This window comes from Oncorhynchus keta, unplaced genomic scaffold, assembly GCF_023373465.1.
Source record: "Oncorhynchus keta strain PuntledgeMale-10-30-2019 unplaced genomic scaffold, Oket_V2 Un_contig_3896_pilon_pilon, whole genome shotgun sequence".
Classification (NCBI taxonomy): Eukaryota; Metazoa; Chordata; class Actinopteri; order Salmoniformes; family Salmonidae; genus Oncorhynchus; species Oncorhynchus keta.
This window is the reverse complement of record NW_026287487.1, coordinates 89,921-102,500: the sequence shown is the minus strand read 5'-3', so window position 1 is coordinate 102,500 and position 12,580 is coordinate 89,921. Positions and strand designations below refer to the sequence as shown.

The following is a 12,580-nucleotide window of genomic DNA, read 5'->3' as shown; positions in this document are numbered from 1 at the left end:
AGTAGCTGGTGTCTTGGCAGGAACTAATGGGGATCCATAATAAACCCCAGGAAGAGTAGCTGGTGTCTTGACAGGAACTAATGGGGATCCATAATAAACCCCAGGAAGAGTAGCTGGTGTCTTGGCAGGAACTAATGGGGATCCATAATAAACCCCAGGAAGAGTAGCTGGTGTCTTGACAGGAACTAATGGGGATCTATAATAAACCCCAGGAAGAGTAGCTGGTGTCTTGACAGGAACTAATGGGGATCCATAATAAATACAAATAAAAAGAAAAGAGGAAAGCTTCTGTCCTTCAGCGGCATTACAATCAGACCATCTGCACGCCTTTTAGTAGGTCAACACACACACACACACACACACACACACACACACACACACACACACACACACACACACACACACACACACACACACACACACACACACACACACACACACACACACACACACACACACACACACACACACACACACACACACACATGGGGTGTTATCTTGTAATTAAAACCCAACGGGTCTCTATTCAGACTAACATTCGGCCTTAAATGCCATTTCTAATGCTCTGGCTGTGAAACTGAACTTTACCTATGGGGGACAGAGGCACCGGTGTGTGTGTGTATTACATGCTTAGTGACACTGGAGGGCTACAGATATCCCAGATACCCTAGTGTTTGTAGGGTACCTTGCTAAGATTGTTCCCGGTGACTTTCCACCAGAGGTTAAATGCCTTAAAGGGATACTTGGGGATTTAGGCAATTTATCTAGGATGCTAGCAGATACTCATAGACCTCTTGTCATGAGGCTACCGCTAGTTAGCATTGGCTCGCGAAACTACCTCTAACTTCTTTCTTACTGAACACAGAAACATAAAAATAGTATCCACAAGTAGATACAGGGCCTCAAAATTACACTCTGGCTCTATTTTCAATACATTAATGTGTGGCTTCCTCCAGAGAAAAGTTGACAAAAATGTCATGCGCTCTGCTAGCGGTAGCCAACAGTAATGCGTCCAGTGTAGCAGGTAAAGACTGACAGCCCAATGTAACTCTAACTGGTGTACACCAAATCTGTCCTCTTCATCTTTGCCTGTCATTTCTGACCTCTCTTTTAGTGGAGTAGGACTAATAACCTACACTCATCCATTTTCCATTCTGTTCCCATCAGGGTCATGTTCATTAAGCACCAACCGGAAGAAAATAGACAGACACAGGGAAGGATTAGCTGGACTTAACTGAAGCTCATTTTATATTTCTGTTGCAAAATGTTTGAACACGTTTTCCATTGTGTGCCATTATGAACACGATCCAGATATTCCCAACTGAAAAAGACATGTTTAGAACTTCCCCCCAACCCAGTACTCACCCCTGCCCTTGGTGTGGTTGAAGTCTCCCTTGACTATCTTACAGGAGTGTCCGTCTCCGCTACACACCCCACAGCGGTCCTCCTTGGCTGACGAGCCGATGATGCCATCGCAGCCGATTTTCTGCAGACAGTAAGTAGACAACTTAACAAAATAAAGTACACAGGAAGTACTTAACATCAAGGAGTATACAGGCTACGTCCCAATTATTTATCCTTCCTAGCAAAGTGTCCTTTCAATGGTTTAAGAAGGATGGAAGGTGTAAACTATGCTTTTAGATGTGTAGGAAGTAGTAGACAATAGTACACGTCAGGAGAAGGTAGGATATATTGATTGGGATGCAACCGCACTCTAATGAAGACCATCTCTGAATAAACACGGACCGTACTGTCGGTCTACTCCTGGACTGCATTCTAATGAAGACCATCTCTGAATAAACACGGACCGTACTGTCGGTCTACTCCTGGACTGCATTCTAATGAAGACCATCTCTGAATAAACACGGGCCGTACTGTCGGTCTACTCCTGGACTGCATTCTAATGAAGACCATCTCTGAATAAACACGGACCGTAAACTCCTGGACTGCATTCTAATGAAGACCATCTCTGAATAAACACGGGCCGTACTGTCGGTCTACTCCTGGACTGCATTCTAATGAAGACCATCTCTGAATAAACACGGACCGTACTGTCGGTCTACTCCTGACTGCATTCTAATGAAGACCATCTCTGAATAAACACGGCCGTACTGTCGGTCTACCTGGACTGCACTCTAATGAAGACCATCTCTGAATAAACACGGACCGTACTGTCAGTCTACTCCTGACTGCATTCTAATGAAGACCATCTCTGAATAAACACGGACCGTATTGTCGGTCTACTCCTGGACTGCATTCTAATGAAGACCATCTCTGAATAAACACGGACCGCACTGTCGGTCTACTCCTGGACTGCATTCTAATGAAGACCATCTCTGAATAAACACGGACCGTACTGTCGGTCTACTCCTGGACTGCATTCTAATGAAGACCATCTCTGAATAAACACGGACCGTACTGTCGGTCTACTCCTGGACTGCACTCTGACTCCAAAACAATCTCTGAAATAGGAAAAGGTTGTTCCGATCCTCTCTAACTACTCCCTGGACTGACTTCTCATCATGGATTTGAAGACCATCTCTGAATAAAAACATCCCAATAGCTGTCTAGTATGTCTACTCCTGAGACTGCATTTCAATCCTCTCAGATCTTCAAGGGCCATCTCTGAATAGGAAGCAGAGGACTTGGAGAATCAGGGCCTTTATTCATAGTAGGAGTGCTGATCCTAGGATCAGTGCCTGTATAATTAGTATGTAAAAGGAAGAAACATTATGAATACAGCCCAGAACACTGTGGTCCATGGTGAAACAGAAAGAGAGGCATTGGACATCCAAGGCCATTATTAGTCTAAACAGAAAGAGAGGCTTCACCAGGACATAACCTATTGTATGTTTAGGGATTGTTTAATCCTTCCCAGCAATGATCACAGAGTTAAATCAGCTGTGTACTCACAAACAACTCAACTCCAAAGAATTTACACTCCCAAGCAGCACAAACAGTAAAACACAAACAAGAATATTTACACACCAACAGACATATGAACGCACACACATGCATGCACAAACACATAAACACAGTCAGTCCTTGTGGGACTGTGTGTGTTGTTGTTTCCTGGACTGCCTGAGTCAGTAATACCATACTCTGAGAAAATCACGGATCTGTACATCTGGATCATAGGAACACCTGGACACACACACTAATGAAGACCACACACACACACACACACACACACACACACACACACTACTCACACACACACACACACACACACACACTCTGACACACACACACACACCACACTCTGGTCAATTTTGCTGAAACAGACTACGAACATATGGACACAGAGAATCTCCAAGAATAAACAGGCAGCAGTAGCATCATGTGGGTCTCCATTCTTACCTGGCAGCCTGCATTCTACAAGACCATCTCTGAATTCACAACATTTCTGATTTTCTTCTCTCTGTCCCCTCTCTGTGATGCTGTTTTCACAGCATTCAAATTTCAGCATTCTTTCAACAGCGTCTTAGCAATAACATCAACACTTCCCCTCCTCTTTCCTCCTCTCATCTTTCTCTGCAATGAAGACCATTCTCTGTTTCAATGACTCCCTCTTACAATGCTAGTGAAATAGGAAAAGGTTGTTCTCGATCCTCTCTAACTCACTCCCTCTCCCCTCACTGACTTCTCATCATGGATTTGAAACTATTAGATCTCCTCAAAACATCCCAATAGCTCCATCTAGTATGTCTGATAGAGTAGAGAGGAACTGCCACCTATTCAATCCTCTCAGATCTTCAAGGGCCAGTCAATAAGGACAGAGGAAGCAGAGGGACTTGGAGAATCAGGGCCTTTATTCATAGTAGGAGTGCTGATCTAGGATCAGTTCCCCCTGCCTGTATAATTAGTATGTAAAGGAAGAAACATTATGAATACAGCCCAGAACACTGTGGTCCATGGTGAAACAGAAAGAGAGGCTATAATACGTTCAGACATCCAAGGCCAGTGATATTAGTCTAGATTCACCAGGACATAACCTATTGTATGTTTAGGGATTGTTTAATCCTTCCCAGCAATGATCACAGAGTTAAATCAGCTGTGTACTCACAAACAACTCCAATTACCCAAAGCCATTTACACTCCCAAGCAGCACAAACAGTAAAACACAAACAAGAATATTTACACACCAACAGACATATGAACGCACACACATGCATGCACAAACACATAAACACAGTCAGTCCAGAGAGGGTGGAGAGAGACTTATTCCTCTTGTTTCCTGGATGCCTGAGTCAGTAAATACGCTGAATACTCTGTAGAAAATCCAATCTGTACATCTGGAGGAATAGGAACACACACACACACACACACACACACACACACACACACACACACACACACACACACACACACACACACACACACACACACACACACACACACACACACACACACACACACTCTGGACAATTTTTGCTGAAACAGACTACGAACATATGGACACAGAGAATCTGGACCAAGATTGACTTTGCTAATTCAGTGAGGCAGAGAGAGGAGAGGATCAAGAGGGTCTCCATTCTTACCCAGCAGCCTTTAGGCTTCTCTTCTGACAAGACTGAGTGTGTTTTCAGAGAGATTTCTGATTTTCTCTCTCTGTCCCCTCTCTGAGATGCTGTTTTCACAGCATTCCAGAGAGAGGAGACTCATACAGCGGAAAGAGGAGCATAACAGAGAACAGACCCCTCTCTCTCCCCCTCCTCTTTCTCTCTCTCTCTCCTGTTTCTCTGAGGAGGATACAGAGAGAGGAGATTCTCTGTTTCTCTCTCTCCTCCAGAGAGAGGAGAGGAAAGAGGAGGTTTCTCTGAGACGAATAGGAGGAAAGAGGAGGGTCAGAGGAGTGTTTTGGATACCTGGTCTTTTCTCTCTCTCCTGTTCTCCTCTCTATCCTCTTTCCTGTTTCACCGGACTCTCTCTTTCCTCCTCTGATCTCCTATTTCTTTCCTCCTTTCTCTTTCTCCTCTTTCTCTGTTTCTCTCCTCTCTCCAACTGACATTTACTCCTGTTTGCTGACTCCTGTTGCACCCTACAACTCCTCCTGATTATTATTATTTGACCCTGCCGGTTATCTCTGAACATTTGAACTTTGGCCATGTTCTGTTCTAATCTCAACCTCTTTCTCTGAAGAGGACTCCTCCCTTTCTCATAGCCTCTTCCTCTCTGGTTTCTTCCTCTTCTGGTCTTTCTCTGGAGTTTTTCTAGACTTTCTGTGTTTCTCTCTGCATCTTTGCTGTTTCTTTTAGGCTCTCTTCTGTCTCTCACTTTGTTTCATCAGCTGATGTCTGAAGGGCTTTATAAATACATTTCTTTCTCTGAGGGGAAAGAGGATCTTACTCTGTTTCTCTCTCTCCTCTTTCTCTGAAAGAGAAGGTACAGAGAGAGGTTTCTCTCTCTCTCTCAGAGAGAGGAGAGGAAAGAGGAGGAAAGAGGAGGATCTCTGTTCTCTCTTCTCTCTCTCTTTCTCTCTCTTCTCTCTCTACTTCTCTCTCTCTCTTTCTATGTTTCTCTCTCTCTCTCCTGTTTCTCTCTCTCTCCTCTCTCCTCTCTCTCTCTGTTTCTCTGTTCTCTGGAAAGATTTCTCTCTCTCTCTCTGTTCTCTCTCTCTCTCCAGGAACTGAGAGCTCAGAGACAGAGAGGGTGGAGAGAGACTTATTCCTCTTGTTACCTACATCCAGATGATGATAAATACGTAGCAAAAGAAAAGCTGAGGAGAAGAAGGAAGGAAACCGAAGGAGAAGACAGGAGAGGAAAGGAAGGGTGGAAAGAGGAGGATACATCAGATCTGGAGAGGAAAGAGGAGGGTACTCTACAGAGAGAGGAGAGGAAGAGGAGGAAAGAGGAGGATACAGAGAGAGGAGAGGAAAGAGGAGGAAAGAGAGGATACAGAGAGAGGAGACTCCAGAGAAATTTGACTAATAGGAGGAGGAAAGAGGAGGATCAGAGAGGAGAGGGAAAGAGGAGGAAAGAGAGACTTCTCAGAGAGAGAGGAGAGGAAAGAGGAGGATACAGAGAGAGGAGACTAATAACAGAGAGGGGAAAGGAGGAGGATCTAATAGAGGAGGAAAGAGGAGGAAAGAGGAGGAGGAAAGAGAAGGATACAGAGAGAGGAGAGGAAAGAGGAGGATACAGAGAGAGGAGATTAATCTACAGAGAGAGGAGAGGAAAGAGGAGGATACAGACAGGTGAGACTCTCTACAGAGAGAGGAGGATACCTGGTCGTCTGCTGCTCCAGTTTCAACTGTTCTGCTCTCGTCTATGGAACCCGAAAGACCGGAGGATACCTCCTCCAGACTCTGTTTCTCAAAGAGACAGCTGAGGAGGATACTCTGAGAGAGGATCTCCTCTGGAAAGAGGAGGAACTTTCTCTGGTTTCTCACTCTCTCTACAGAGGAGATTACATCTCTTATGACCCTCCGGGAGAACATTTGAAACATCTTGGCCATGTTCTGTTGTAGAGAGAGCACAGGCAGAAAGAGGACTGGCCACCCTCAAGCCTGGTTCCTCTCTAGGTTTCTTCCTAGGTTCTGGTCTTTCTAGGGAGTTTTCTGTAAAGCATTGGTTTGGGATTTTAGGCTGGGTTTCTCTACACTTTGACATCAGCTGATGGAAAGAAGGGTTTTATAAATACATTTTTGGATAGAGGAGGATACAGAGAGAAGAGGAAAGAGGGGAAAGAGGAGGATACAGAGAGAGGAGAGGAAAAAGAGGAGGATACAGAGAGAGGAGAGGAAAGAGGAGGAAAGAGGAGGATACAGAGAGAGGAGAGGAAAGAGGAGGAAAGAGAAGGATACAGAGAGAGGAGAGGAAAGAGGAGGAAAGAGGAGGATACAGAGAGAGGAGAGGAAAGAGGGGGAAAGAGAAGGATACAGAGAGAGGAGAGGAAAGAGGAGGAAAGAGAAGGATACAGAGAGAGGAGAGGAAAGAGGGGGAAAGAGGAGGATACAGAGAGAGGAGAGGAAAGAGGAGGAAAGAGGAGGATACAGAGAGAGGAGAGGAAAGAGGGGGAAAGAGAAGGATACAGAGAGAGGAGAGGAAAGAGGAGGATACAGAGAGAGGAGAGGAAAGAGGAGGAAAGAGAAGGATACAGAGAGAGGAGAGGAAAGAGGAGGATACAGAGAGAGGAGAGGAAAGAGGAGGAAAGAGAAGGATACAGAGAGAGGAGAGGGGGAAAGAAAAGAGAGGAGGAAAGAGGAGGATACAGAGAGAGGAGAGGAAAGAGGGGAAAGAGGAGGATACAGGAGGAGAGGAAAGAGGAGAAAGAGAAGGATACAGAGGAGGAGAGGAAAGAGGAGGATACAGAGAGAGGAGAGGAAAGAGGAGGAAAGAGGAGGATACAGAGAGAGGAGAGGAAAGAGGAGAAAGAGGAGGATACAGAGAGAGGAGAGAAAAGAGGAGGAAAGAGGAGGATACAGAGAGAGGAGAGGAAAGAGGAGAGGAGGATACAGAGAGAGGAGAGGAAAGAGGAGGAAAGAGGAGGATACAGAGAGAAGAGAGGAAAGAGGAGGATACAGAGAGAGGAGAGGAAAGAGGAGGATACAGAGAGAGGAGAGAAAAGAGGAGGAAAGAGGAGGATACAGAGAGAAGAGAGGAAAGAGGAGGATACAGAGAGAGGAGAGGAAAGAGGAGGAAAGAGGAGGATACAGAGAGAGGAGAGGAAAGAGGAGGATACAGAGAGAGGAGAGGAAAGAGGAAAGAGGAGGAAAGAGGAGGATACAGAGAGAGGAGAGGAAAGGGGAGCAAAGAGGAGGATACAGAGAGAGGAGAGGAAAGAGGAGGAAAGAGAGAGAGAGGAGAGGAAAGAGGAGGAAAGAGGAGGATACAGAGAGAGGAGAGGAAAGAGGAGGAAAGAGGAGGATACAGAGAGAAGAGAGGAAAGAGGAGGAAAGAGGAGGATACAGAGAGAGGAGAGGAAAGAGGAGGAAAGAGAAGGATACAGAGAGAGGAGAGGAAAGAGGAGGATACAGAGAGAAGAGAGGAAAGAGGAGGAAAGAGGAGGATACAGAGAGAGGAGAGGAAAGAGGAGGAAAGAGGATACAGAGAGAGGAGAGGAAAGAGGAGGAAGAGGAGGAAAGAGGAGGAGAGGAAAGAGAGAGGAGAGGAAAGAGGAGGATACAGAGAGAGGAGAGGAAAGAGGAGGAAAGAGGAGGATACAGAGAGAGGAGAGGAAAGAGGAGGATACAGAGAGAGAGAGGAAAGAGAGAGAAAGAGGAGGAAAGGTGGAGGATACAGAGAGAGGAGAGGAAAGAGGAGGATACAGAGAGAGAAGAGGAAAGAGGAGGGTACAGAGAGAAGAGGAAAGAAGGATACAGAGATGGAAAGAGGAGGAAAGAGGAGGATACAGAGAGAAGAGGCAGAGAGAGGAGAGGAAAGAGGAGGATAGAGGAGGTTCCTCTCTGGGAGAGGAAAGAGGAGGAAAGAGGAGGGTCCAGAGAGTTCAGAGAGAGGAGAGAAAAGAGGAGCAAAGAGGAGGGTACAGAGAGAGGAGAGGAGGAAAGAGGAGGGTACAGAGAGAGGAGAGGAAAGAGGAGGATACAGAGAGAGGAGAGGAAAGAGGAGGAAAGAGGAGGATACAGAGAGAAGAGAGGAAAGAGGAGGATACAGAGAGAAGAGAGGAAAGAGGAGGAAAGAGGAGGCTACAGAGAGAGGAGAGAAAAGAGGAGGAAAGAGGATACAGAGAGAGGCGAGGAAAGAGGAGGAAAGAGGAGGATACAGAGAGAGGAGAGGAAAGAGGAGGATACAGAGAGAGGAGAGAAAAGAGGAGGAAAGAGGAGGGAACAGAGAGAAGAGAGGAAAGAGGAGGAAAGAGGAGGATACAGAGAGAGGAGAGAAAAGAGGAGGAAAGAGGAGGATACAGAGAGAGGAGAGGAAAGAGGAGGAAAGAGAAGAGGAGAAAAGAGGAGGATACAGAGAGAGGAGAGGAAAGAGGAGGAAAGAGAGAGGAACAGAGGAGAAGAGGGAAAGAGGAGGATACAGAGAGAGGAAAGAGAGGAAAGAGGAGGATACAGAGAAGGAGGAAGAGAGAGGATACAGAGAGAAGAGAGGAGGAGGAAAGAGGAGGATACAGAGAGAGGAGAGAGAGGAGGAAAGAGAGAAAGAGGAGGAAAGAGAATACAGAGAGAAGAGGAAAGAGAGGAAAGAGAGAGGAGGAAAGAGGAAAGGGAGGCTACAGAGAGAGGAGAAAGAGGAAAGAGGAGGAAAGAGAGAAGGAAAAGAGGAGAGAGGAGGATACAGAGGAAAGAGAGGAGGAAGAGAGGAGGGAGAGATACAGAGAGAGAGAGGAAAGAGGAGGAGGATACAGAGAGAGGAGAGGAAAGAAGAGGAAAGAGAAGGAGAGGAAAGAGGAGGATACAGAGAGAAGAGAGGAAAGAGGAGGATACAGAGAGAGGAGAGGAAAGAGGAGGAAAGATAAGGATACAGAGAGAAGAGAGGAAAGAGGAGGATATAGAGAGAGGAGAGGAAAGAGGAGGAAAGATAAGGATACAGAGAGAAGAGAAAAAAGAGGAGGATACAGAGAGAAGAGAGGAAAGAGGAGGAAAGAGAAGGATACAGAGAGAGGAGAGGAAAGAGGAGGATACAGAGAGAGGAGAGAAACGAGGAGGAAAGAGAAGGATACAGAGAGAGGAGAGAAAAGAGGAGGAAAGAGAAGGATACAGAGAGAGGAGGAAAGAGGAGGAAAGAGAAGGATACAGAGAGAAGAGAGGAAAGAGGAGGAAAGAGGAGGATACAGAGAGAGGAGAGGAAAGAGGAGGAAAGAGGAGGATACAGAGAGAAGAGAGGAAAGAGAAGAGAGGAGGATACAGAGAAGAGGAGGAAAGAGGAGGGATACAGAGAGAGAGGAAAGAGGAAAAGAGGAGGATACAGAGAGAGGAAAGAGGAAAAGAGGAGGAACAGAGAGATACAGAGAAAGAGGAAAAGGGAGGAGGAAGGAGAGGAAAGGGAGGAAAGAGAAGGATACAGAGAGAAGAAAGAGGAAAGAGGAGGAAAGAGGAGGAGGATACAGAGAGAGGAGAGGAAAGAGGAGGAAAGAGAAGGATACAGAGAGGAGAGGAGAGGAAAGAGGAGGAAAGAGGAGGATACAGAGAGAGGAGAGGAAAGAGGAGGATACAGAGAGGAGAGGAAAGAGGAGGAAAGAGGATACAGAGAGAGGAGAGGAAAGAGGAGGATACAGAGAGCGGAGAGGAAGGAATAGAATAATAGAAGGATTGAGAGAAGGAAAAGAGAGAGGAAGAGGATGGAGTGTGGGAAAGAGACTAGCTTTAGTATGAGTGTGTGTGTGCGTCCATACATGTTTGAGTAAAATGAGAAGGTGACAGATTGGAGCAGTCAGCCCTAACACTTCACCACTGGACAGTAGGGTACTAATGACAACATACTTCCTGCCTTGCGGCTAGCGCGCACACACACGCACACACGCACACGCACACGCACACACACACACACAATCAGTCAATGTTATATGCTTTGCCATGACTTGAATGACTAAATTGATTAGTCAAATTATCTCCACTATGATTGTGATCATACAAAATGATGCTAAGTTTTACATTGTAAATGTAAGGCAAAACACTTTTTATGGCCTGGCCACACAGCAACAGAAAATATGAATTATTATGTGAATTATAATTAGTGGACATATCTGTAGGGGTTGATACATTTGTCGGGTGTAAATTACGAACTTTAGAAGCCTTTTTAAACCTCAAATACCTCAAAAGTTATCCTGCAACAGGGTGATCAAATTAAGATCCTATATCTGTAGAGAATGGAGACCTGCACACTGACCAGCGCTTCCTCTGTGTTTCTGTGCAATGTTTCACTTGGAAGTCATCGTCAGGCGTAAAAGACCAAACCATTTAGATTTGACATTTAGAAGCGGCTGATGTATGTGGCATATGAACTGCTCTGCCATTTACATGAAACCAGTTGCGCAGCATTGTGACAAGAGCAAGTGAGAAGCATTATATTCCTTCACCTTTTCCTCATCGACATCACATCTGACTCAGCCATGGCTCTGAGAGCATTCACCCTGCTAATGTTCTCTCTGCTCCACCAGTGTGTCCCTCACCCACTCAGCCTGGGACGAATAATGAACTTCAGCTCCTCCCAGTACCAGTCTACCTCATCCCAGACGAGGTGTATGTCATCCCCCAGAAGCTCACCGGTGTCGAGACTCATTCAGAAAGTCATCTGTACTCAGCTGGAGCATCACAGTTCCACGTCTCAATCCATCAATGGGGCGGCAGGTAGGCTAGTGGTTAAGAGCATTGGGCCACTAGGGTCTCCCGAGTGGCACAGGATCTGTGTTACTACAGATCCTGGTTCGATACCAGGCTGTGTTCCGAGTTAGAGGAGGGTTTGGCCGGCCGGGATGTCCTTGTCCTATCGCGCTCTGGAGACTCCTGTGGTGGGTGCATGCAAGCTGACACGGTTGCCAGGTGTACAGTGTTTCCTCCGACACATTGGTGCAGCTGGCTTCTGGGTTAAGCGTGCTTGGCGGGGTTGTGTTTTGGAGGACGCACGGCTCTTGACCTTAACCTCTCCCGAGTCCGTACGGGAGTCGCAGTGATGGGACAAGACTGTAACTACCAATTGGGGAGAAAAAAGACTGTAAAATGTTTTTATAACATTTTTTATAAATGAGTATTGGGCCAGTAACCGAAAGGACCCCCAACCATGCGCTTTGACAAGCATTGGCCTGTGGGGGAATCTAGTTGCCTACCCCTACTGTGGACTGTAGGCTAAGTGGACTGTGGACTGATGGACTAAGGACAGTCTTATACTATGGCTCCGCCTCACATGGAGGGGTCAATAATTCATTTGAAGCTACTGTAGCTGGTCCTTCAGCGCGTTTATTTGAACGGGTCTCTCTGTCTCTGTCTCTCTCTGTCTCTCTCTCCCTCATCCCTCTATTTCTCCTCCTTCATTCTGTGAAATGACTGAGACTGTTCCTGTTTTTCTGTGTGTATGTTTGTGATGGATTATATTGTACTGTGTATGGAGGGTGATTATATTGTACTGTGTAATGTGGTGCTGGAGGATGTATTATATTGTACTGTGTAATGTGGTGCTGGAGGGTGTATTATATTGTACTGTGTAATGTGGTGCTGGAGGGTATATTGTACTGTGTAATGTGGTGCTGGAGGGTGTATTATATTGTACTGTGTAATGTGGTGCTGGAGGGTGTATTATATTGTACTGTGTAATGTGGTGCTGGAGGGTGTATTATATTGTACTGTGTAATGTGGTGCTGGAGGGTGTATTATATTGTACTGTGTAATGTGGTGCTGGAGGGTGTATTATATTGTACTGTGTAATGTGGTGCTGTAGGGTGTATTATATTGTACTGTGTAATGTGGTGCTGGAGGGTGTATTATATTGTACTGTGTAATGTGGTGCTGTAGGGTGTATTATATTGTACTGTGTAATGTGGTGCTGGAGGATGTATTATATTGTACTGTGTAATGTGGTGCTGTAGGGTGTATTATATTGTACTGTGTAATGTGGTGCTGTAGGATGTATTGTATTGTACTGTGTAATGTGGTGCTGTAGGATGTATTGTATTGTACTG

The 12,580-nt window shown here is 45.8% G+C and overlaps 1 protein-coding gene across 1 annotated transcript in view; it reads right to left on the bottom strand.

The window, feature by feature from the left end:
• LOC127924267 (A disintegrin and metalloproteinase with thrombospondin motifs 19-like) overlaps positions 1–12,580 on the bottom strand; it is a 31,647-nt gene that overhangs the window by 9,699 nt on the left and 9,368 nt on the right. Inside the window, exon 4 of the mRNA XM_052508830.1 lies at positions 1,366–1,486. Coding sequence (XP_052364790.1) covers positions 1,366–1,486 — 121 coding nt within the window. The remainder of the gene's footprint in view (positions 1–1,365; positions 1,487–12,580) is intronic.